The sequence below is a fragment of the Mytilus edulis genome, chromosome 10 (genome assembly GCF_963676685.1).
Source record: "Mytilus edulis chromosome 10, xbMytEdul2.2, whole genome shotgun sequence".
Classification (NCBI taxonomy): Eukaryota; Metazoa; Mollusca; class Bivalvia; order Mytilida; family Mytilidae; genus Mytilus; species Mytilus edulis.
In genome coordinates, this window is record NC_092353.1 from 16477113 (window position 1) to 16505097 (window position 27985).

A 27985-nucleotide genomic window follows, 5' to 3' on the forward strand; every position below is an offset into this window, starting at 1 on the left:
GTCATTCAAAGTCTACTTTGACTTCACGCCAAACATGTGGGTTTTACGAGTTGTTATAGTTTTATGTAAGTAGATTTTAGAGAAAATAGTAAGTAATTAATGTTTTTTATAATAATCGTAATTTTTTTACGCTTTACTGAAATTTGTTGACAACCTCTATTAAAAGTTGTTGCTGTACAAATATTGACAAAACTTACTATTGATTGATATTTATTTGTAATTGAAGAATGCAAAGGGATACATTAATGATGACATGAATATAGCGTCCATACGAATAGAACATGAGAGTTATCCAACTAAAAGCTTGATGTACATATATGAACAATAAAAACGCGTTTACATCGGAAGAGTCAGTTTTTTCCAGCTCAGTTCTTGCAGATTGTTCTTTTGTTGTACTGCAACACCATTGTCTTATATGTGGAGAGGAGTGAGTGCACATAAAAATGCTTATTCCACATCATGTCCGGTATCCCGTGCCATTAAAGGAACCTATTATCAGAGGTTTTGTAGACTGCTGGCTTTCATGTTTTCATTAATTTTAGCATTACTCAGGCCATTTGTTTTCTCTTGTTGCATTTTGTCATGCTGTGGTCAATTTGTTTTCATCCTACTATATGGCACGGGATTTTCTCATTGTTGAAACCATACGATATCTTATAGAAAGTTAGATCTTCGTCCCATGGATATGTGAAGTTTTTTTCAATTTTATTACATCTTATGTAAGAATGCTGGATTTTGATTGGTTTGTAGTCAGTGTATTTTGTGCATATTCTAATATTTTTTCTCAATTCAAACGAATTTGCATTATTTTAACAACTGCCGGTGAATTCGCCACATATTTCCCTCTATGCAGTGGTATTTGCCATCTTGGATATTACTTTTTTACACTCGCGAGCCTCTTCTGCCACTATTATTCGGATATGACGTTACATAAAGACAGAGCTAACGCGTATAAGTACATGTATAAATTCCGCGGTATTGTAATAGTCTCTGCTTATCCACCAAATTATGTATAAACATGTTTATGGATTACAGCTTACTAGTAAAAAAATATATCGTTTACCTGTAGAGAGTTTAAATCAAAATTTGGTCGGTGTAATTTAACAGATATATCATGTTATGGATGGGTATTTTGGGAATATTCATATTTCCCTTGCCTAGTGGGTATTTTTCCCAAATCCATAACATGATATATCTGTTCAAAACAACTTAAAAAATCTTATATTTTCAAGCAGTAAATCGGATATCCATGCGTTATGCAGTGCCAAGATTACAAATCACATACGCTGTGTCATAGAAATTGACCAAGTGGTCTAGGGTGCATGATTCAGTATGGGCACGACAACATGCTAGAAAAGAAGTAAATTAGCAAAAATGCCGAAATTCTGAGGAAAATTAAAAACAGAAAGTCCGTTATCAAATGACAAAAATCAAAATGCATGGGTTCAAATTTTACAAGGGAAGAAACCAAATTTGCTATCACAGATGAGCATAACTTACAATGCTTTGTTTTATGTGTGTGCACTGTATATATTTGGTTCTGCTGTAATTGTATTTTTGTCTATATTTAATTTGTTCTTATTCAGTTTTTCTAAATAAAAATTAAAAACAAAATCAATACTTCTTTAAAAAAAAAAAGTAACAAATAATAAATTAATCGCGCCCGAATCTTTCATTTTCGTCCGTCAGAAATTCAAATTCATAAATATTTCCGAATTAATCAATTCTATCTTATGTCAACTAAGACCTGGACTTGGAGCCTTATTTTCATTATAAATCATAAATTTAAAGATAAAAGGTTAAATTTGGAAAATAATCTGCTAAAATTTATGTCAGTACAGAAATTTTGTCTACTGAGCTGATGATTTATATTCCACAAAAAAAAGATTTATAAAGCAAATTAGAGACAGTGCGATAACAAGAAAACAGTTTAAATATGATATAAAATTAACTTGATTCAAACCTATACACATTGATGTCTTTATTTTGTGATTAATTGGTCATTTTTTAACTTAAAATGTTTATTTTTTCTTATGAATGATGCTAGCATATGGGGATCATGGGGCTCATGTACGAAGACATGTGGAATAGGAACACAAATTAGACAAAGACTAAATAGTACTGGTGACGTCTTAGAATCGGAAACACAATATTGTAATACACAGCCATGTACAGGTATGTTCAAAAACTGGCATTAATGGAAAATCATTGGTCACGAATTTCAATTTTAAATGTCGTTTTACGTCTCTACTATCCTACAATTACAAGCGAATGTATTTCAAACATACATTTGATTTTCGATAATACATTTCCATGTTTACTTAGTACTGAGAAATGTGATACACACTAACAAGCGACACTCACTAACTTATCTTTTATATCGTCATTGTTATACAAATTATTTTTTTCGAAATACTAAAGATTTTCTTCTCCAGAATAAACTATCTTGGCTGAATTGCCGAAACCTTTTGTGAATTTTGAGCCCTCAATACTCTTCACATCGTACGGTATTTGGCATTTTCAGTTTTTTTATATTCGGGCGTCACTGATGAGTCTTTTGTAGACGAAACGCGCGTTTAACTTACAAAATTTCAATCCTTGAATTGATGATGACTTTGTTTACAGGTTGAATGTTTGTTACATTTTCTGTAGTCCTATTATGATATATGTTCATTCTTTTTACAGTTGAAGAAACCTGCCGCGCTTCTTGGGATTGTAATGGTTATTACAGAAATGTTAACATGGTTAAATGCCGAAATAATACATGCCTTTGTACTGCGGGAGAGGGTTTTAATGTTGCTAGCTGTTTTCGTAAGTCTATATATCTTGAAGTAGATTTACAATCTATAGAAATGCTATCTGCTTTTGTTAGTTTATATATCTTTATGTAAATTTTACACAGTCTATTACCAATGTTATTTCAACTGATCGGGCGGAGCTTATATTTTAATTTGCATAAGAACAGTCTATTTGAAGATGTATGTGATAAGGATAATTGCCGTTATAATTATTATTGAATTATAATCACCTATTAGTGTCACCAAACGCATATACAAAAGAACTGAGTGTATGATATGGGACGAATAACTGGACACTTCCTTGATGAGTTTATCTCAAAACTCCAGTCTATAAATGGACTTGTCTTTAATAAGCGATCTTCTTAAACCCTGTCAAGTGAAATAAATCTAGTAACAAAGGCAAAAGAATTTAAGTAGCAACAACTAACACATGATATAATATTTCACATTAAAAATGAAAATACAAAATTCAGAGCAACACGTAGCCCACCAAAATACGAAATAGTTCTAATACATTTAATTAGCATAAACCATGACTTAGTTGGGTATCTATTTACAGTTAACAATAATGACCGTGGGACTTCAGGGGAGACCTGGCCTTCCTTCTAAACTGGCTAAAACGGATTTCGTTCGTTGATTGGTCGCTATCATGTAGCTGTTTATCATAATTAATATAATAAAAAAAAACATGATAAGAGATCTTATCCTGATTTAGAGTAATTTCTCGCGATTGGATTGGCTGATATTGTCCTAATAAATTTCAGTACAATTTTTATTACGTCAATTGGAATTATCTTCCTTATTTATTACGTCATTTGCAATTATCTCCCTTATACCATTGACCTAATAAAAGATAATAATTTTGGGTTGCTTAATAGTCCTATATTTTTTTTTTCAAAGTTTTAGATTAAAATCTAAAATATATTTGGTTGATATTGTCCTAATATTGAATTTGAATATAATAATATGTAATATAACAAAATCAGGATAAATCGTTACACAGAGTTCAATTGTCCTAATACGGAATTTATTGACTCGATAAATTCTCGTATTAGGACAATTGCACACTGTGTAACTAATATTATCAATTAAGGTACATAACCACCCAAATGAATTAGAACCCTAGGCCTATTAAGAACTCATTTATAACTGACCAAAGTAAATAATAGTAAGTTCATGCATATAACTTTATTTTTATACACCCATCTGTGTTTAGCTTCAGCAGAGATATAATTACAACAATTATAGATATTTGCAATGTATACCAAACAAGGGAAAGATGTTACAAAAATAACTAACCAAGAGGACAAACACTAGTCTTGATATTTTTTAAACACGAACAAAGCTTCCTCGTATAACGATGTTTTACAACATATGAGGTTAATAAGTCTTTAAGTTTTTGATTTTCCTGCAACAATGAGCTAATCCTTTACGGCAAAGTCAGTAGCAGTCTAGTTCTTTGCTTAAATCTGCAAGCTGTGAGACAGATTGGCAATAAATGTGATATACTGATTATATGAATAAAGAAAAATAATTAAGTGGTATATTGCAACATCATACCTCCTATACATTTCTAGGAATATGACTGGTTAAACGCGTCCGCGCGGAAACAGTGTATATTCCATATATGGTTAGTAGGGAGGCTTGGTTTATTTCAATGCCCTGCTAGTAGTTGAGTTATGGCTTTGGCACTATTTGATTATTTAAAGTTATTGGAAGTTCTGTTTAATCTTGTTATAGCAAGGTTGTTGATATTAAATTGTTATTGTTGACATTTTTTTGTACAGACCAATGAAAGTAGGTTGTTAAAATTGAACACTTAAACACTTTAATATAAAAATAGATAGATGTGGTATGACTGCAAACAAGACAACTCTAGTATAAAGATAGCCGGTAAGAAAAATTCGTTACATAGTGTGCTGGTGACCTAATACGATATATACATGGTCGTTCTCATCCCATATGGAATTTACTGAACCCGTATATATCGTATTAGTCACTAACATACTATGTAACTAATATTATTTAGATTGTTTTAATAAATAAAACAAATAGGATTTGTTTTTCTATTCAACAAGCCATACAAGGGGAAATGACTCTTTTAGTAAAATTTCATAAAGGAATGTTGAAGTAAATTTTCATTTATACTTGTAGCAAGAAGTTAGGTGACTCTATTTGTTTCTTTCTTTTTCTTCCATCTTATTATAAAACCAATTATCTCATATTTTTCTTTCGTCTATTCATTTTTATTCAAGGTTTTTTTAATGAATAATCTTAATAAAAGAAGTTAATTGTGTATGACTTGTATCTTGAAAATATTACACTGATCCTTACTCTTAAGTATGTGTAGGAAACTTCAATCTATGTAAATATGATCCATCTTGATTTATTGACGCATACTGATCCCCTTATTACCAAAGAGGAAATACTGGATAAGCATAGGTCTGTTCTATGTTCCTTCGGGATTTCAACCAAAGATGAAGAACTGGATCTTCCATTACTGTATTAGATACCTAGCCTATATAAGTGTCTTTAGAAAGAACAGTATATTGTTGTGTCTTCTAAATGCTCAACAAAACATTTTTCTAAATTATTAACATATAATTTATCAGCAATCAAAGCCAGGCTTCAAAGTTATTGTGAAACTGCCTATTCTAGAGGTGGCGTGATTCAGCTGTGGATACTAACAAATTCCAAAGATCTTTAAGAGTACATACAATCTAAGACACTTTCATCTTGCAATAATATTAAAACATTTGACTGTTCTACACTTTACACAAGTATTCCCCATTTCAAACTAAAAGACAAACTGAAAGAGTATGTTTCAGAAAAGAATGTCCAACGTTAATACAAGCATTCACTCTGATTCAAACAAAAAAAAGAAAATGACATTATGAAGATGCTTGATTTATTGATTGACAACATATTTGTAACGTTTAGATGACTTGTTGTTCAACAGATTGTCGGCATTCCAATGGGAACAAATTGTGCCCCTCTTCTTATCGACTTTCAATGGTAGAAGGGTTGCTGCTCACAAAGAAGCTATCAAACCAAGATTTAAAAATGGTGAAGTTGAAATCATCCTTTCGTAAATTTTACGGACGCCATCACGAGTTGGTTGACCGTTATGATATAATCGTTTCACTGATGTTATCTGATGTTTTCCATATTTCGTAACTACAATCCTCTTCCATTTTCACGAATGTGACCTACCAAACTGAACTATTTACCGGGTTTGTATTACCATGAGCAACACGACGGGTGCCAAATGTGGAGCAGGATCTGCTTACCCTGCCGGAGTACCTGATACCACCCCCAGTTTTCGGTTGGGTTCATGTTGCTTAGTCTTTGGTTTCTAGGTTGTGTCTTGTGTACTATTATTTGTCTGTTTGTCTTTTTCTATTTTAGCCATGGCGTTGTCAGTGCATTTTCGAGACTATGAGTTTGACTGTTCCTCGGGCATCTTTCTCTGTTATTTGTTTTATATTGATATTGTTAGTGTGTATGTTTGTTTATGTGAAAATCTAAAACTAGTGTTCCGTTTTTTATAATATAATGTTTTTAAATATTTATGAATTTCAATATATTTTCAGCCCAAAAAGGAACCTGTGCTATTCTGAAAAACCCTCCAACGTCCATTAGATATAAAGATCCTTCTGTTAAATATCCAAGGAACAATAGATATGACCTTTACAGCTGTACAACAAATGACAACCCGAAATATGAAGTTCATGTAGTTAGCCTCCCGGGAAGTTTTTACAAAAAGGATACAAATGAAATATCCATTGTACCACGAGGTCCTGTAGTCAAGCCAATTATCCTCGTATTGACAACCAATTCACCTTATACTACACAAAGCTGGAAGATCGAAACGCCTGTTGGAATTAACAAAGTGTTGTTTGGAGTAAGATATTTTTATATAATTTTTATTAAGGTCTGCTTTCTACCATGAATTTATTTTTGTTTTCATTGAGTTATAATTCTTCACTTTTTACAGCCATAATGAAAAGTAAAATTTATGAAGAACAGGTGGAACTTTATGACTTAAGGAGGCTCGAGGGTATAAAAATTTCAGAAAAAAATTAAACATTTGTTTTTCATTACAAATTTTATTTATTACCTTTTGTAGTTGTTATTTTATCATATGGTACAAAAATCATTCAAAACAATCAATTCGTGTTGGCCCAAGATGACTTTTAAAATGTATACATCATTGAAAAAGTTCCAAATTATCTCCCTTTGGTGGAAAAATGCCATTTTTTGGCTTTAACATTGAAATATCTTTTTTAACTCATCGGTGACCTAAATTTTTTAATATAATTTCCATATAAGCTGTACTTAAACTAAATTATTGTATAATTTGAGCGAGTTCTGTAATAAATTTCCTTTTTTTATTTCGATATTATATAACTTTATTTCTCCTATTACTTCAACAGAAAAAAACACCTTTACAAAAATGTATGCTTCTTTCGAAGGCAGATTGTGAGCGAAAATGAACGTTGACCCCACTTTTCTATTTAATTTTTCTATTAACTATAAGATAAAGTTCATTTATAGAAAAATATAGAGAAATCCTATATAAATGATTTAGACCCGCGAACTCCCTTAAACGGAATTAAACACATGGCTAGTTATATAAGGTAGATTAACTGCATTCAGTCACGAATTGTAAAATAGATGAAAAGCAATTGATCTAGTCCTTTTGTAACCGACAAATTTTGAGGCAGATTAACATATAGTGTGTAAGATTGTTTATTTGAATAGAATTTAAGTTATTCATTGCATAATCTATACGGTTAAAACACATACCAAATGGTTGTGCTAGGTCGAACTAACTTTTGAACTGAGTCATATAAAGGAAGATAACTAAAGAAAACATATCTTCTTATATTTTATTTCAAAATTTCATTTCATAGTTTTCTTTTGATTCAGGAAAAAAGTTCATAAATGATCTAGCTAATGTTGTAAGCTACAAGTCTTGCATAATTGCCTGTCAAATACCACAATGATCATTAGTGTTTATAATATTTTTGGAAAAAAAAACCATGGTAAAAACTACATTTTGGCAAAGTATGAGAAAAGTCTATCAGATGGAATACATGCCGATGACCCACTTCAATACGTTCTAGTTCTTGTAAATGTTCTATTTAGAATGTGTTGATTATTCTAATTTGTCTACATCGAGCTATATTGAATCTGGTGCTAAATATTGATATTACTGTTATGTTTCCGCCACAATTGTCTTTCGGTGTATAGTGGTTTTGCAAGATGTTAAACAACGTACATAACATGATTGATTGCATATGGTATCGTTCAGTCATTGCGCTTTTGAAACTGACCGATCAATCGGTTAAGATTACGTCACAATTATTTCACCACTTTGCTTGTTATATTCTCAGGATCTTACGAACAAGTTTGATTGAAGTGGTCTGAAGACTCCTTATATGAGCTATTTCCCCTTCTGTATACAAAAGAAGTTAAATGTAATAGTAACTTGTAAATCATTAGTGTTAGATGCCTATGGTCTTTTGAATTCACGTCCTTTGTACATCAAAAAGAAAATAGGGACAAGGTCAGATTCTATTTTTTTTTTTTTTTTTTGCTTAATACTGATGAGGAATCGACTAAATATATTTTACTAAACAGGGTTTTATCCCCTCTAATTCTCAAAATAAGCTGTAGCAGAATATAAATTATTTCTCTTACAAAGAGGAGACTGAGGATCATTTGAATAGATATCGTTCGGTTCATTGACCTTGAAATTAAGTTTAAGGTAAATGGAAAGTGCTGTTTCTGTTATTTTCTTCATTGATATTTGGCTGTGGCAGATTTCAAAATTGTTTGATTTAAAAGTAATTATTTCAATTGTGAAATGAAAAAAAATTCACCACTGAAGTTTTATAGAACTTCATTTTTTTTGTTAACTTTTTTCCTTTTTCTGTATAATTTATTTTAAAATAACATACTTTTTTAAGAAAAAAATGTTTTCCTCTATGAATTAAAACAGTATACCCAACAGTAGATCTGCACCTATTAAAGTTAATTTCCATTTAGTGTTTCTATAACCAATATGACCATTATACGAACAGGTAAAATTGGATGTATGTTATAATGTAACATAATTTAAAAGATTTTTTTAAATTTTAAATAGAAAATTAAACGAAATTTAAAAGCATATGAATTTGTCATTTATGTTTGTCATTAAATATTTAAAGCAAAACCCAGCTTTTAAAAAATCTATGTAGAAATTAAAACTTGTGCACAAAAATATGTTAACTTATTGTATGCATTTCAACATTACATACCACCAATACTTATCAACAGAGCTATTGGTCATGGATTGGTATGATATAGTTGAGTTGGTTTGCTTAACACAATTCCTTTTCGACTGGGTTCACTGCCAGGATTTTGTATGATAAAATGAATTTACATGTTAATTGTAAATAATGAGAAAAGGTAGCATGTTGAAGTTAAAAAAAAAAACTGTCAACAAAGCAATACAGGCATTTCAACCTACTCAACCAAATTTTTAGAATATTTCCGCAGGGATCAAGTGTCTTCCCTGTATCATTTTAAAAGAAAATGGACTGGATAATTAACACACGCTTAGCTTCTTTAGCGCATGGTCTGATAAAATAACGGTATTACCTCTCCTCCATGACTAAATATAACTAAAACACAAATATAAATTTGCCGACAGCCCGTCGAACGTGATAGACGCCGTATTTAATTTGTATCTCAAATAATTTCCAGCAGTACACATTTTAACAAATATTAAAACATATATACAATATTTCAAATATCAATGTATCCACAGTGTATTCGCTTAAATTTCTGAATGTTACCCTTCATAGATAGTCAAGGCCGTCCAGGAAAAACCAACAATCGTTCACATGATATATGAATATGAATGGAAACCTGTATCCGTGCCAATGCTCGAGCCTATCTCCGGATAAAAGTGGCGGACCACACCTTTAATTAGCAAATACATATACAAATACAAAATCAGAAAAAACAACTTTAATTGCAATCAGCAATTAAAGATAAAGGAGCTTACTATGTTGAACGACGGCTAGAAAGTGAAGCGCTTGAAAAAAAACAATATATCGAAAGACAAAATTCAACTTCTGATTGGTCAATTTTGTCATGCCTTATGAATATTTATGAAAACGTAACGACAATACAATATTTTCCCGCTTTACTATACGAACCGCGGGAAAATACAAGTATTACCTCTACTCCATGACTAAATATAACTAAAACACAAATATAAATTTGCCGACAGCCCGTCGAACGTGATAGAAATATACAAAGAAAGGGTACACGATCCCAAATATGAAACTATAAACCTAAAACTTGAGAAATTTTTAAACGTTTTTCTATGGAGTCTACGATATAACCATCTTTACTCGAGTCAGATTTCCATCTGCCGTGTTTTTTCAAACACCTGTCGCTAACGTCTGCGTTAGCAGCCACTGTGGCACCACCTGATCTGAACGAGTGCAGACCTATGTTACAACCAGGACGAATAATTCTAATTCTCTTAAGAAGACACTCCCTAGCCGCCGTGTAACTGAGTTTCTTATCCTTATTTATCAATTTACACAACTCTCCTGACCTGTAGATAGGACGAAATAAAAATTTATTCTCATGACTACTAAAACCAGCCAAACGTGTGTATTTAACTAACATATTATAGGGACATGCGATTGTAGAACCTTTTGCTATTATAACCTCATTGCTTTGCCTGTATTGGTCAGTTTTGCTCTTAGTTATATGTAAAATCAGAAAAGAATCTTGTATATCAATGTCAAGGAAACGCAAAGAACTAAGATCATCGTATCTAAGGAAACCTGCAAAACAAAGTAGCATCATAGTCAAATCTCTTAACACAAGTAGATCAGAACAATCTTTAAAATTATCACAAAGTTCTATCAAAACGTCTGTAGTTACTGGATCTTTCTTGCTAGTCTTCTTTGGCGCAACTCTTTTAGACGCTTCCAGTATTGAAGTAACAAAAGTGTTCGTGGTAGGATCTTTTAAACTGTTGATTTCGTGTGCCCATTTTATACCATATATTGCATTATACACCGGATGATAAGTGGAACCGTTGTTAACTAAGTCTGTAAGGTAAAGTGCGACGTGCACTGGTTGAGCTGGTAGAGCAACTTGTCCATGGAGAGATATGAAACGTTCCCATCTTTTAAAAGCATTAAAATAAGATTTGACTGTGTTGTCACTTCTGCTGTTTATTAAAAGTTCGCACATTTTTGGATAAAGCCCATAAAGATAACTGTCACCATCGATGCCGCTATTTCTAATGGCCTCCTTTACTGTACGATCTAATTTTGTCCCTGTTAAAAAAAGAATAATCATAAATATTTTGATCTAAAATTGTAGTCTTAAACCAATCAATCTAAATTTCAGAAATTGTTGTCCAAATATTCCGCTTTGACCGCGGCCTTCCTTGGTCAAGTTTTCTCCCTGAAAGAAAATGTGTGCAACTATGAAAACTTTCATGTTCCCTTTCTCATCTATTAACATAGGCCAGTACGGTGCAGAGGTCCACTCTGGTATAACTAAAGTAGCATTGCATTTTTCTTGTTTTAATTTGTTTAACACTTTAGGAATCAAATTTGGTGGTGGTACAAGCCAATTATTTTTACCTTTCCAATCAACTGTGAAAGCGTCAATACCTGATGTTCCTGGACACCAATATTTTGAATTGAAATGCTTACACTTGGTGTTGTAGTCATGTGCAAACCTATCGGCGTTGTGCGGACCCCACAAGTGATCTAGATATGTAAATATTTCGTCCTGTACCTCCCAATCATCACAATCTGACCGTCTACTTAACATGTCAGCGTGTGTGTTTTGTTCACGTGGAATCCAAACAGAACTTAATTTAATTGATTGATTCTTACAAATTTCATGTATTTGCATCACATTTTCATGTAGTGATGCTTTTCGACTTCCGACTCTGAGTATGTGCGTTACGTTTTTGTTATCTGTGTATACCCTAATGATTTTATCCTTTATTAAATTTGTAAAATTGTGTAATACTCTCTTTACTGCTACTAGCTCTCGCCAAGTTGAGCTTTTGTTTTGTTCATTTACTGACCAACTTCCAAACATTTCCAACGGTTCGTCCTTTGAACCTGCGGTCAAATGACCGCCAAAACCCTTGCCAGATGCATCACAGAACAAGTGATAATCTTGATCTTCATTAAATGTCAACTGACACAATTGAGATCCTGTCTCGTTTAAACTACATATATTTTGTAGCCAAAATGTGCACTCTTTAAGTGCTTCTGTACTAACTAGTACTTTAGCATTCCAACTTGCTCTATACAATATAGATTCATATAAATATCTAGTTCTTAATCGTGCCTGATCACCTAATACTGCCTGCATAGATATGATTTGGCCTACAATACTGGCCACAAATTTTACTCTGAATAGCCTAATACCACTTCTAAACTGGTAAATGAAAATAACCAAAGTGCCTTTCAATTTAGTTATGCGTTTCTCTGTGAGTCTTAAAACCCCTTCCGACATGTCCCATAAAAAACCTAACCATTCCAACGTTTGAACTGGCAACCAGTTGCATTTCTCATGTGCCAAAACAAATCCAAACCTTTCTAAATCGGATTTGATTGTTTCACTTGATTCTAAAGCACTATCAAAACTGTTACCTCCACCTAGGCCATCGTCCAAATACATAACGATTTTTATGCCTCTACCTCTCCAATGTTTAACGATCTCTCTCATTACTTTGCTAAATATATACCCACTAGAGGATAACCCGAATGGCAAAACATTATACTCATAGTATTCATTTGCCCATTTGAAACCTAAAAAAGTTGTATCTGCTTGACATATTTTTATGTGGTGATATGCACTTTTTAAATCGTAGGAAAATACATAGTTTCCCTTCTCAAACAACTGTCTGGCAGTTGTTGCGTCTTCATACTTGTGTTTGAATTTTACAATATGTGGGTTTAAATGCCTCGCATCTAAAACCAATCTTAATTTTGAGCCTTTATTATTTGCTACAGTTAATGGATTGACAACGTGAGGTTTACTTTTTACTCGACGTATGCAACCTTTTTCTAAAAGTTTCTCTATCTCATCGGCGACAAAATAAGAGTTGTCGCGTGCAGTTTTGTTGTTTTCTAATTCTGTTTCTCGAGGTACTGTGCTAAATGGTATTTTATACCCGTTTTCTATTATATCAACAACGAAAATTGTAGCACCTATCTCTTTCCACGAGTCTACCTTTTCTTTTAAATACCCTACACCTGTACCGTTACCTTGACATACATTAGTGTGTGTACTTTTCATTGATTTAAAATCAGCTGATATTTGTTTACATAACAGAGGTGCGCTCGATTCTATGCGACTAAAATTGTAAGTACTATTTATACTTATCTTATTCTTTTGTTCTGTTGTGGCTTTTGGACACTGCCTTATCCAATGCCCACTCTCGTGACAATAAAAGCATCTCCCAGGTCTTCCAAATCCACTGCTGACATTAACAGGTATCGACTGACTTCCCGTAGAATTTGATGTCGTTGGTTTGTTGTATGGAGTTGTCCTTTGGTCTGTACGTTTTTTCAGTTTTTCTTTTTTCATCTTGGTATCTGCCCGTGACTGTGCTTTGTACATTTTTCTTTCGTCCTCGGAATTCTCAGCCAAAGGATTAGCAATATACTCAGCTACTACCCGCCACCCTGCGTCTGACGAATCAGCTAATTTTATTAGCTTTTGTCTGTTCTTGATTATGTCCATACCTTCAGTTATCTTCCGTTTCGCGTTGTTAACATTTGTCTGACTGATGTTGTCTGCTTCCATCTCGGTTGTGGCCTCCCTCATCTTCACGAATACTTTGTGGTTGTGTTTGTACTGCTCTTCATTACCTCTTTTGCGGAACTTATATGTGTCGGACATATTTTCATCTATCTTGGCTATCTGTGTGTCTGACAAGGATTTCTGGTTTTCCTGAATTCTTCTTTGGAAACCGTCTAAACGAGACTCTAGTAAAGTTGTCATATTGTCCAATAACTTTTCTTGGGTGTTTTGTACAGCATTATGCACTTCGGCACGTATAGTTTGTTGAATATCGGCGTCCATGCAGCTTACTATGTTGAACGACGGCTAGAAAGTGAAGCGCTTGAAAAAAACCAATATATCGAAAGACAAAATTCAACTTCTGATTGGTCAATTTTGTCATGCCTTATGAATATTTATGAAAACGTAACGACAATACAATATTTTCCCGCTTTACTATACGAACCGCGGGAAAATACAAATATTTTCAAATGCATACTTATTACAGGGATCTTCAACAGTTGAAAGTAAATCGTCATCAAAATGTGATTTTCGAGTATTTCATAAAGTAAATTTAAAAAATGGAGATGGAAGGGACCACAAAACATCAGAACTGCTTAGATCTGTTTACGATGATTACGGGATATAACATCGGTTACTGCATACCAGTTTAATAGAGGTGCATCAGACCTTTTTAAAATAATACTTAGCGTTGGAGGTAACCCACTTCAAGTCTTACCTCATGGATACACAGTAAGTGATTCTTTTATATAGATAAAACCCCTGGTTTTCCTGTTTGAATTGTTTTACACTCGTCATATTTCGGCACTTTATACCATAAATACTTCGATGTGAGCTAAGGCTCCGTGTTAAATTCATACTTTGACCTATAATTGCCGTAGTTTTTAGACCACATTGTGACTTGGATGGAGAGTTGTCTCATAGACACTCATACCACATCTTTTTATTTTTATTTTACAAATTCAAAGTACAAAAAAACGAATATATTAGATACTACGAATAATTCTGTGGTTCGAACGTTTGAGATATACATTACCTAGGAAATTCTTTTAAATTTGTCCGTCATTAATTACTCACACCTTAAGGGAATATTTCTATTCAAAAAAGATAAACTGTCAACTCATATTTTTTCAACCAATCAATTTGTCGCTTCTATAAAATCTTTATAAGCGTACATTTATCATCTACAAACCAACTTCTCAAACAGGCAAATAAAATCATGATGTTGATATACGATCTTCAACAATAGACTGTTAAAAAGTGTGGCATGTTCTTAACATCCAACTTGTCAACTTGTCCTGAAATTGAATAAACATTGACGCAAACTTAAAAAAGCTTAATGTCGTGCAGCGAGTATTTGTTTTAATCTTAAATAGGAACATGTATTGTATTACAGATCGATCATAAATTAAATACACGATAAATAAGTCAAGGTAACAAACTAAACTCTAAGAGAATCGAATTAATTCCAAAAAAAAACGAGACCAGTTGCCTTATCATGTTGAGCGTCTCTTTCTATTCATAAAGGACATAATGTAAATAAACTCATCATAGATAGCAGGATTGAAATTTTGTATTTGCGCCAGACGCGCGTGTTGTCTACAAAAGACTCATCAGTGACGCACGAAGCAATAATAGTTAAAAAGGCCTAATGAATACGAAGTTGAAGTTGAGGACCAAAACATTCTGAACCCATGCTGCTGGGTTAAACTAGCTTTAAAAGTTTATATGAGAATTAATTTACGTTTTTTTGATTGATTTAAGCTTTCCAATTCATATTTTATCGTATGTTTTTTCTATGTTGTGATGTTGTGATAATATTGTTTCAGAAAAAGGCAGAAGGTTTTGTACCATTAAAACGGTTAATCCCTCTGCAAATGTTGGCACCTGTCCTAAGTCAGGAATCTGATTTACAGTAGTTGTCGTTTGTTTATGTTATTTAGACGTGTTTCTCGTTTCTCGTTTTTTTATATATATAGACCGTTGGTTTTCCCGTTTGAATGGTTGTACATGAGTAATTTTGAGGCCCTTTATAGCTTGTTGTTCTGTGTGAGCCAAGCCTCCGTGTTGAATGCCGTACATTGACCTATAATGGTTTACTTTTATAAATTGTAATTTGGATGGAGAGTTGTCTCATTGGCACTCATACCACATCTTCCTATATCTATATCTAAAAATACTTGAATCAGATTGGTAATTATAACTTTGTCCTTGGTTAAGACTTAGATAGACTATGACACCGAAACTACTTTCGTAACCTATATACACACTCAGTTAAATTTGACAGTGATCTACTCATGCACGCCCCACAGTCATGGGGTCCTGCATTTCTAAGCAAATTCAAATTGAAAACAAACTACAGATGTGTTACTAATGGTCAACTGAATAACACAACAAATAATGCATTAGAGCTAAAAGAAAAACGCAAAGCCTCTCAAGCTGGAGAGATATATTATTCATATATCCCTGAGCGTCTGGCGTACATATTTTTCGTTATGTTTTGATGATGAGTTTATCCATGAAAAATAATTGTTCACTTCGACAATAAAATGAATGGTTTTTAAAACATCGTTTCACCCTCTTGCTGCCAGCATAATCATTTCCATTTGTTTAATTATCAAACTTCTTATCATTGTTGTATCTTTTCAAATAAAATACCGAAAATTAAATCCTCTTTAATAGGTCCACAGTGTAACTTCATTGGGGCATTACATTATATATCAAATTATGTCATTGTTGATCATGTTTTGCGTCACAGACCTCCAGCTAGTCATATTTTCTTGCCCATCAAGAGGGTTAAAGAAAAAAAACAATTCAAGACTAAATCGAGATATCTAATTCATTATTTCATAATTTAAATTAATAACTTGTTTATTCCATAGTACAAGTTATCAAGCAATTGTACTGAAGGAATGCTGGACTGTCCATTGATGAACCCCCAACCTACAGCTATTTCGTCAGGTAAGTGTCTAACGGTTCACTGGGATATAGAACTATGTCAATTCTTTAGGTCTTTTGTTCGATCGACAGTAAACTTCTTTGCAAAAGTGGAGCGTCTTTAATATTTGGCTGTGTTGGTGTATAATTCGTAGTCTCGTCTTGTCAGAATGGGGACGTTAATTCTGATGCATCAAGCTATGATTATAAAGCCAAGTTCATTGCACTTGGAGAACCCAACAAGTCTCTGAGTATTGATATCGTATGTGGCTTCCTTTCTCCTTGCCAAATTGTTAAGCCTCGGTCACACCTTACCATATAGCTCGAACGGACGCCTAACGGATAACTTTTTTCAATCCGTTCATGTCCGTTAGACGTCCGTTCTTATCCGTTAGACGTCCGTCCATGTCCGTTAAGCGTACGTTTTATCTGTCGACGTCCGTTCTGTCCGGTGGAAAATTTTGAGCATGTTCAAAACTTTGAACGGACGTCCAACGGATAAAATGTCCGTTGAACGTCCGTTATGCGTCCGTTTTGTACGGTACTCGTCCGTTTCATTTCCGTTTTGTATCCGTTACGTGTCCGTTATACATCCGTTGGAGGTCTGGAAGATAAATTCACCAACGGACCTCTACCGGGCGTTTAACGGATAAAACGGATCTGAAACGGATAAATGCCAATTGAAAATTTAGAAATGCCAATTATTGGTATGTCAGATTTCTTAAGGTTCATTAAATCTTATTATTCATAATCGATCTTAGAGTATGGGCACGCCTTCACATTGAATCAATCAGTTCTTTTTCAGGCCAGACACTGCCCTTTGGCGGAATTTTTGAAGAACAAACCAAAACCAGTTACACAGAAACATTTTGAATATTTATTCGATTATATGTATTATTATTGTCGCCTTTGATTTTTCCGTATACCTTGTTTATCCGTTTTATCCGGTACGCTTCCGTTAGGTGTCCGTTTTATGCGGTACTCGTCCGTTGGATGTACGTTAGACATCCGTTCTGTCCGGTACGTGTCCGTTTCTCGTACGTTGCATATCCGGTGTGTTTCCGTTATGCATCCTTTAAGGAAGTACACCACTAATTCATGGTCCCATTGCTTTCTATGTTAAATTCCTCCGTTTCAAGTAGGCACACCTCTTTTGTTTTAAGTTCAAATAAAGTGGCAATCATTGCATTTCAAAGCAACACTTTATGGTGTCTTGTACTGAAAAAATCAACATACCTTTAATTGCATATAAGAAAGAACTGGTTCCCGGAACTTTGGATGTACCAAAACAGGTACTTCAGATCTGACAAACAGACAAAATGTACCCTCTTTTTAAAATTTGGTGCATTTTTTTTAACATTCAAAATCAAAAGTCCAAAAGTGTTTTACAATGATCACCAGTCCTTCAGCTTTCATTCGATACCAAAAATACCTAAATATTCTTCATATTTTGAAAGTTACACTCATGCGTAGGAACTATTTTGTGTTAAATATGTACTACTTTCTGGTATGTGCTTTCTGGCCGGGCCTGAATTAGTGGTGTTACACCTTAAACGTCCGTTTTATTCGGTCAGTACATCAACGGACTCCCAACGGATAACAATTTTGTCAACGGAAAACTTTTATTTTCATCCGTTAGGCGTCCGTTCGTGCTATCCGGTAAGGTGTGAACGAGGCTTTATACATTCTATTTTTTTTAACTTCAAATTAGCGCCTTTATCACTGGCTACTCGCTGTTGCAGGCGCTGTTTACTGTATCAATTTTTCGTTTATTCTCATGAACATGCATGTCATATTTGACACCCTTAGCTTTCATATGTTTAGGTTGGAGCGTTGCTGATGAACGTCAACCCAGGAAAATGCGTGGACGCACCTAATTTATTAGGTGTAATTTCGTGTATTTGACCGATGCCAGAATTATGAAATCTCGCGGTAATCATCAGCTCAGAAGTCATTTCTTCAGCATTGACAAGATTTATAAAAAAAAATATAGTAGCAGCAAAATTATAATAAATTCCACATTTTTCGTACATATTATTTATTTGTTACTTATGTCTTTGACTCTGGAATAATTAATAAGTTCACACAGCTTTAATGTTGAGAAATGTTATTAGTTAAAGGGCTGATATTATTGTCAAAATGAAATTAATTTTTGTTAAGAGCGCTTTTTGTAACTCATTCGGGTTTTAAATTTATCATTAATTAATTAATTAATTAATGAAACAATTAAATTTTTTCATCTTCAGAAGAACCTTTAATGTGTTTATTTATTTGTGGGACAGGTGTCCAAACAGATTCTTGGACTCAATGGTCATCATGCACAAAAACCTGTGATATTGGAATACAAAGTCGTTGCAGATATAACAATACAAATCAAAATATTGAGTATGAAGAGCAGTATTGCAACACTCAGTACTGTCCAGGTATTTGAAATCATTTTTTGTTCTTAGTTAGTAGACTACGGATTTCAGAAAAAACAACAACTTAACTTAAACCCGCAGCATGTGTATATATTGAAACCCACAACCTAATTGATTGTGGGTGTATTCAATTTTCAATAACATTTAAAGAAATTAAATTCTATCAGCCTAATTCATAGTTAGTAATGTGTAACAACACCTTATGAAGGAAAGCATTTTACATTTGTGATCTTTTGTTTCGTTGTAAACATTCTTACATTTATGTCAGACATTATACCATGACCATGCTGACTGCAACAATAAATTTATTTGCAAGGCAGATAAAACGAAAATGTAGGCTTGCAGCGAATAAAGCAATCAATTGCAGAGAAGATGTTTTATTTTGAACAGATTAAAACAGTCACTTATACAAGAATTGTAAAGGTTGAACATGAATATCTAAATATGTAAATGATAAGGACTTCTTTGTATATGCAAACAGTTTAGACATGGATGTTCGCTGTGCCACAAATAGTATTAGAATGTAGCTCTTAGTAGTTCAATCATGATGCCCAACTGTTTTATCAATTTAAATAGTTATCAAAGGCACCAGGATTATAATTTGATACGCCAGACGCGCGTTTCGTCTACATAAGAGTCATCAGTGACGCTCAGATAAAAAAAAAAGTTACATTTTACAGGTGTAGATCTAAGCTGCAATACAACTTACGATTGTCATAGACAAACAAGATGGAGTTTATACTTTGAATGCAAAAACAATGTCTGTCGATGCTCGCTTGGAGATGAATATAACAAGTATAATTGTTTCGGTAAGTTCTAATTGGAAAATTTGCAATACTATTTCTAATAATTCAATCACTGTTTGGGGTTCTGACTTAAGAAAAACATTTCGTCCCAGAGCATATCATCAGTCCAGTTATTAGAACTTTCTTGTTGACATGACATATCAAATATATATAATATCGTGATAAAATGTCGAATAATTCCAAACACTTACGTAGGGGTTTTCAAATAAAGCAAAATAACAAAAGCCTTTTGTATTTCATTTTTAGCCATGGCGTTGTCAGTTTGTTTTAGATTTATGAGTTTGACTGTCCCTTTGGTAGCTTTCGTCCCTCTTTTATCGAAATCTGCGGTTTTCGATGAACACGAATGTATTTGACTTAACACATAAACTGTTTGAAGGCAAGCGTCACTGATAAATAGCAAGTGAAGACAATCGAATCTTGCGTCCCAACTTATAAACATGCTATATTCGACCATTTGGTTAGTTTACTGGTAGAATGTCTAATTTGGTATAACTCCTTAGAGGGGGAAAAGAGGTAGGATTGTAGGTTTAACAGTTGGAAAATAATTATCGTCATCTGTGAAAGAGATTTTATATAACAGTCAAGCAACTGGTGATGGCGTCCGCATACATTTCGAAGGGATGATTTCAACACCTTTCTTGTGAGACGCAACCTTCTATCAAGGAAATCAAGATAAGAAATGACAGTTTTGAATAACGTACCTACTTAAAATTACATACTCCTTATGCAGGATATGCTGAAAAGTTGCTACACATAACAAAAATTGGTATAATAACATGTATAATAAAATACTTTACTTTTCGAAACAACAATAATGCAACAATTGTGTGTATAAAAAGGATGAAACCATTATGTAAAAATTACTAAAAAAACAGTTACTAGTAAACAAACTTTAAGATATATAAGAAACGATAAACACTTGATTTATTGTATTTGAACCCAACTTTAAATGAAACTTTAAATTAACGCAAAAATTCATTTATTTGATATTTGTCTATTTCTAAATAGGTAAAGTTGGAAACTGTGTAATACGGGAGGAACCTCAAACAGCACTCGGATACAAAGATCCTTCAGATGCATATTCAAATCACAATCAACTTGAAAGCTGCACAACGAATGACAACTCCATTTATGAATTACATGTTATCAGCATTTTTGGAATCGACGAGGTCTATGAGGTTTCCGTTAAACCACGTGGTCCTGTCAGTAAACCCATAATACTCGTTCTGATATCGTACTCGGGCTCTTCAGTCCATTGGCGATTAGACAACCCTGTCGGATTGTACAAAGTGTTGATTGGGGTAGGTGAAAGAGGACTTTAAGTCAGTTAGAATATGTTTACAAGAAAAAACGTATACGGGTAACCTGCTCGTGAAGTGGTATCTGCATTTAAGAATACGCAAAATTGGTTACATTATTGTTTTCTTTATAAATTAAACTATGGCTATAAATACATTGATAGTGAAATTCCTAGAAAGAAAAATGAAAATACAAAGGGACTCTCAAAATCATAATTCGTAAATTGCCACTTACATGATACCAAAGACAAAATCAATACATTGAACACTTTATACATTTAATGCATCAAACTTACTTTTTTTAATTTACCTTTTAGGTACGGGTAAAGCCAAATGTTTGAAAACTAATGATGTTTTAAAACCATAACATTTCAATTGATAAAGAAACAAAAATGACTTAAAAAATAACTTAATTTATGTAAGGTCAATTTGCCTGTAGCAGTTGAAACATTTTTTTCTGAATATTTTTTGACTTATAGACGGACCAGTTTACAAAAGTTTGTTATAAATTATGTCCATTCCTGAAGAATTGTCTACTGAGCTGAGGATATCTGAGGTGGCTATTAGTCCAGAAGCAGTTGTATTAATCCAGTGCTGTTAAAAATGAAAAACTGGACTTTATTACTGTCAACAGCAGAGACACTTAAGTGCAACAAAAAACAAACGACAATGCAACACACACACACACACACACACACACACATAATCGAACTATAAGATAACAACTGCCATTTTACTGAGTTGGTACAGGACATTTTAAGAACGAAATGGTGGGTTGAACCTGGTTTTATGGCTAGCCAAACTTCGCACTTTTATGGCAATGTTAAAATTGGTACCGTTATTGTTAATAAATTAAACTCTGAACAGTGACACATTTGGTTAATTACATGTTTATATTACAGAATGTAATTATTTATGAAAAATATGGTTAAAGCGCCGCATTTAAGACTGATCGTAGAACAATGAGGAACTGAAAAATCATAGGTACCAGGATAAAACTTATGTATAAAAAAGAAGATGTGGTATGATTGCCAATGAGACAACTCTTCACAAGAGACTAAAACGACACAGAAGTTAACAACTATAGGTACCTTCAACAATGAGTACAGCCCATACCGCATAGTCAGCTATAAATGGACCCAAAATGACAACTTTCCTGTGTCATCTTCAAAAACCCACTAGTGAAGCTCGGATAAAAAAAGAACCCAACTTCATACAAACAAATTAATATAGCATCTACGTATTAACAAATATTTTTTTTCTATTTTGTTTTATAGGGATTTCGCTCTATCAATAAAACAGTTGAAAAGAATTCATCATCAAAATGTAGTTTTGAAGCAACACAACGATTCGATATAGGATACTTTTTTTTTAATGATTACGTGCCTGATTTGATCAAATTATCGAATGAGTTTGGACCTATAACGTCATATACCAGATATCTTGAAATATGGTCGAAAACTACACCACGGATAATACTTGAAGTTGGAGGATCCCCACTTCAGGTTTTAACCAGAGATTATACGGTAAGATAAAATGCTCGATCATAAATTCAAAATATGATTTTCGTTCTTACTTAATTGAATAAATATTGGTCACTATATTCCTTAATTTTGAGTTATCTATTTGTTATATTTATAATTTAGTATATTCGGATAGTCCTTACCTGTTTAACTCTTCAACACTGTTAACATCCGTAATCTTTATCGAGATAATACCTACAAATTTCGATCTATCAATATCTTTTGATTATCTTGGCTTACAAATTAAAATCAGAAAAAAAAGTAAAGTCACTAAAATACGGAACTCCGGGAAAATTCAAAAGGCAAATTCCCTTATCAAATTGCAAAATCAAAAGCTGAAACACTTCAAATAAATGGATAACAATTGTCATACTCCTGACTTGGTACAGGCGTTTCCAAATATAGAAAATGGTGGCTTGAACATGGTTTTATAGCTAGCTTAACCTGAAAATTGAAAGATTAATTAAAAAATATCGTAACTATTCCGTTATATGTTTTATATATACAAAAGGTACGATGTCGATGTAAATGCAAAAAAGGGAATAAAATATATTTTGAATAAATGAGAGATGAAAGAAACGAGATCAAAGTTTATTTTTTGCCTTTTATTTCAACAATGAAAGAAACATCATATTTGGGTAATTTTTATGTCAAAATACCTCAAAGTTTGTTGTTAAGACCAAAATTCAAAGCACCAAAATAAATACTCCATCTCAGCATATTGAGTTTTGCTTTTGAAATTATGAAATCGAAAGCGTAAAAATATAACCTTTTTGCATATAATAAAAATTCGAGCATTTTTGTCGATTTAATATCGAAAGAGAAAAACGTAAAACGTTTGGGTTTTTTTAAGTTGAGAAAAGTCCGGATAATTACATTGTGCTTTTAACAAAACGAGTAAAAAATGACAAGTAATGAATAAAACGTAGGAATATTAAACGCAGAAACGTGAAAATAATCAACCAACAATTGTTTTATGATTAATAGTAATATTGCATTTTTTTGGTAAATCCTTCACTAGTTAACATTTTGAAGAAAAAAAAAATATTTTAGCGACTCTTTAACAAGTTTGAGACTGACAATACATGGCGAAAACTGGATAAGAAATAAACGAAATTGACAAAACTAATGTGATTCGTCGTTCAATGAAATTCAACATAATTTGAGGTCCTTTTCCCCAATTATTTTTTACTTTATTGAGATCGTTCAATCACACTTAATAATTGCCATAAGGACATTTAATATATTTGACGATGATCTGTTTTATGACGGTTCTTCAACAAATGACCTTGTTCTATAATCTACATTTACGAAACAAGGATTATCGTTCCTGTTCCATTCTGTTTATGAATGCCTATAATTTTTATAACGTGTATATTTCGTATAATTTTTTTTCTACTTTTTACTTTTATGGTACAGACATTGAGAGTTTTTAGTATTTTCTGCTTAACATCTTTTAATATTCAAAATTTGACTATCACATGTAACACTGAAATTAAAAAATACATGGCATTGCTCAAACACAAAAAAACAAGCCAGGAAAAACTATGAAATAAAGTGGAATATTATTATCAGTGCGTATCTATAAAAATGGAAGAAATCGTACAAGTCAGTTCAGATTAAAATAAAACTACATGTTAGAATTATTTGTATAGTTTGAGTTGCCTATAGACGTCAGAGCACTGTAGCCATTAAGCGATGTGGTAAAATTTATAACATTTAAGAATTAAATGCTCTTTTTTGTAAATTTATTGGGGTGTAAAAGCATTGACCGAAGTACATTTTGTATGAAGCGCGGAAGCGCTTCATACTAAAAATGTGCGCACGGTCAACGCTTTTACAACCCTATAAAGTTACAAAAAAAAGCATTCAATACTTATAATTACATTTTTACCTATAGGATCATGAAAACACGTCTTTTATCAAGTATTTATTTCATTTACCTGTGCACTTTATTGTGGGACCTCGTGTCATCATGAATGAAAAGTTTTATTGTGTGATACAACTGCTTAAGGAATAACACGTGACGTACAGTTAGCCAATCAGAATAACGTATTATAGTGAAACATACATTTAATGTAATTATTACAATATCGTGTGTGTTCAAAATTTTCATTTTCATTCCAGTACGATGCGTCACAGCTTAGCTGCGAATCGCCAACACCACCACTACCACCACCACCACTGTAACAAGTTACTCTTACAAGACCAAGGTGAGATCTTCTAATTTGAAAAAAAAATGTACATGGTTTTGGCTGTATTATATCCTATACACTACACAGCTTATTACTGTCATAATTTGTCAAATTCAATGCCTTAGATATTTGCAGTTTGCTTTCAAGTTATGTAATTTCAAAGCTACCAGGCCACTATTTGCAATCTAATGCGTAAGTGTAATTTCGTTTCTATGTAGTGATCCGCCATATTGAATTTCTGAAATTCATAAATGTTCGATTCACGCAATAGAATATGGAATGAAAAAGCACCTGCCTCAAAAACTTCATTTTAATATGATTTTATCTGAATTTGAAGCGTACAAGTTAGAGAATGATATTCAGCATGAGAGTTTTCAATCGCATGAAGTCATGTTCTGCCATGACATTAAAGCGCCAACATCATTCATCATATTTCGCGGAATATTATTTTTTAATTTAAATTCAAACATGTTACAGGCTTAATTAATGCATTATTTCATGCATTAAAAAAATACAGTTGTGTATTATTTTTTTTAAATCTCACTTTGCTTAGAATCTCTAGATTCCATGCATGTATAGTGCGCATAAATAGAGCACGGTGAATGTTATGAAAGTAGTTAAGGCAACATGGGTTATCGAAGTGTCAACTATAGCAACAACTGTTTACAGATATTGAAATCCCATTCAAGTATGTATAGATATGCAAATCATATAAGCATTATAATGTCTACTTTCAAAACTTTGATATTTATCTGGTGTAGTTTATTTTTATATTTACCTCTCTCAAACGCTTATATCGGGCTAGTTCACTTCAAAAATATTCCCACATCGAATATTCCCATCCTTAAATTTCAGACCTTTGAATATTGTTGTTATTGGTAAAACTATCGATTTTGTTATCCGTAAATTAGAACTATGCTAAATAGTATTTTATACACATACATACTTTCACGGTACTACAATCTGTTGATATGTATATTTTGGCATTGCTCAAGGTCGTGTTTTTTATGACTGTTAATGACGTCTTTACAGTAAATCCATTGGATGTTTAATGTGTATTAATTGATACATGATTTCTTTTATTAGTTGTTATTGGCTTTTAACTAGCTGCCAGTAACTGTGACTACTCCCAGATCTTTTATGTGTCTATTTGTTGTAAAGAATGTATAAATACCCGGTCATGTCTGGTCTGGATTTTTCTGCTTGGTAATGATCTGATAAGGTAAGCAGATTTGAGCTGATTTTTATAGTTTGTTCTAATGCTGTTCTGTAACACCACTATCCGAGGAAAGGGGTGTTGTGTGCTCTCACTAACATGTTTAACCCCGCCACGTGTTATAAATGCCTGCTGCAAGTCAGAAGCCCGTAGTTCAGTGGTTGTCGTTGGTTCCTATCTGCCACTTTTGTTTTTCATAAATTGATCTGTTAAAATTATGCCGTCAGTGTTCTCATTAGAATTGTTTCATAATGTTTTAAATGTCGGGCCCTCTTTTATTAGACTATCCGTTATGGGCTTTTCTCATTGGTGAAGGTCATGTGGTTCACTTTGTTTGCTTACATCCACCTCATTTGAACTTGAATGGATAGTTGTCTTATCGGCAAATATACCACATCTCTTTATATTTCATTTACTGTTTTACTTTCCAAACTTTGTTTTTTATCTTAACTAGTAAAGGCTATTCCAGAGACAGTTGTCGGCACCTCCTTTCTCTTATTTCCCTTCTGGTGCAGATGTATTTCTTACATGCATAAACACGCAGTGTTTACCATTGGTTTAAACACGATTTTGTTCAAATAAATATACAATATTAGGTCAATGTCAGAAAAATATAACTTTTTGTGTATGATGCCCAGAAACTGGGGAATGGCAAGGTTCTCCCGAGCTCTTCCCAGTTTTGCGCAGAATACAAAAAAGTTTATATTTTGATGACATGACCTAAAATTGTTTTATACTGTAACTTTAAAATTAAAACATTGATAGATTTTTAAATCGTAGCACAAATGTCAACTTATTTCATCCCTTAATGGATCCCTGATTGTAGAGAAAGTGTTCCATGATGAAATTAACATTATACAAAATATAGCTGTGTTACTTTATTAAGAAATAAACACACAACTAGTTGCAATATAAATAAATTGAATTGGATTTGGCAATAGACCAAGCCTATGTAAGCCCTCTCAATAAATGAATTAAAGGGTTTTTTAAGAATTATCAAGAACTTGCTAATAAAGACTATTCAATATACTAATTTCGTTGCCTTATATATTCGGTGTCAGTTCTTTATATATAAGCATTTTCTTTGAGTATTGTAATAATCTATTTTACAACTATATTTTCTACATGAACTTAAAGTTTAAACATTTAACTGTATGCTAAAATCAAATATCTTAATGATTGTTGATTCGCCCTTTATACCTTCTTATATAAAAAAAAAAGAGAATTTTTAAGGACTGTTATGAAACTATCATAGCATTACAAAATAACCAAACAGTAAATTTGTAACCATATTCTATAAGCTGTCCATAAATAATCTGTCCCGTAAAACAATTTATTCTTTTATTTACCAGGTTTGACTGAAATGCAACTTGGACACTCTACCAGTACAAGTTCACCTTTACTTATAGTGGAGAGGAAGCTTATGCGAAGTATAAAATGTAACCGCATTTTGCAATTTATATCCTGTACTATTTTTATATTTTAAAACAACTTTGTAATGTTAGGAGTCTTTTCAACATTACATTTTTGTCATCAAAAATGAATTGTTTACAATCAATGACCTTCCTAGATTGGTCAGTGTCTGAATGCAGATGTGTGTGTGTCTCCTCTGCAATTTTGTTTACTTAATCTTTTTGATACCAAGTAGTTAATTATTATGTTTCTATATACATATATATTCTCAATGTATAACGTATGCGTAGACTGGTATAGATTTCAAATTTAAATAGAAAGTTCTTTTTTAATTTTAAACATTGACTATTAGTTTTTTGGCTAATACGTCCATTTTTTTTTTTATTGAATTTGGTAATTTGTGTAAGAAATAACTTTCAGTATTTTTTGTTGGTGTAAATATGTCTTTTAAATTGAATAAAGTATTAATCTAACATGGGGTTGCTTATTCTGTCGCTCCAAACAAAAAAGTCATCTGACCGTGGC

At 32.7% G+C, this 27985-nt stretch overlaps 1 protein-coding gene across 3 annotated transcripts; it reads left to right on the forward strand.

Moving 5' to 3' along the window:
• Positions 1–27933, forward strand: LOC139490494 (uncharacterized). 3 transcript variants are annotated; one of them, XM_071277271.1, is made up of 12 exons: positions 1–65; positions 2048–2175; positions 2686–2811; positions 6392–6702; positions 14137–14381; positions 16532–16610; positions 18869–19009; positions 19687–19815; positions 20824–21116; positions 22391–22639; positions 24764–24849; positions 27400–27933. In XM_071277271.1, the coding sequence occupies exons 6-11, from the start codon at positions 16562–16564 to the stop codon at positions 24824–24826; spliced, it is 924 nt and encodes a 307-aa protein (XP_071133372.1). In that variant the 5' UTR covers positions 1–65; positions 2048–2175; positions 2686–2811; positions 6392–6702; positions 14137–14381; positions 16532–16561; the 3' UTR covers positions 24827–24849; positions 27400–27933. The 3 variants fall into 3 exon arrangements, 2 of the variants coding, with proteins under 2 accessions (XP_071133372.1, XP_071133371.1); XR_011656352.1 differs by lacking the exon at positions 1–65 and adding an exon at positions 25385–25519 and having other exon boundaries at positions 997–2175; XM_071277270.1 differs by lacking the exon at positions 1–65 and having other exon boundaries at positions 997–2175.
• The last annotated feature ends 52 nt before the right edge of the window (positions 27934–27985 follow it).

Bases quoted from the DNA above. Each gene is read 5' to 3' on its own strand.
- LOC139490494 (XM_071277271.1), top strand. From the start codon at position 16,562: ATGCTGGACTGTCCATTGATGAACCCCCAACCTACAGCTATTTCGTCA. The intron at 19,010-19,686 runs GTATTTGAAATC...TACATTTTACAG, and splicing joins CAACACTCAGTACTGTCCAG to GTGTAGATCTAAGCTGCAAT. The intron at 22,640-24,763 runs GTAAGATAAAAT...TTTTCATTCCAG, and splicing joins TTTTAACCAGAGATTATACG to TACGATGCGTCACAGCTTAG.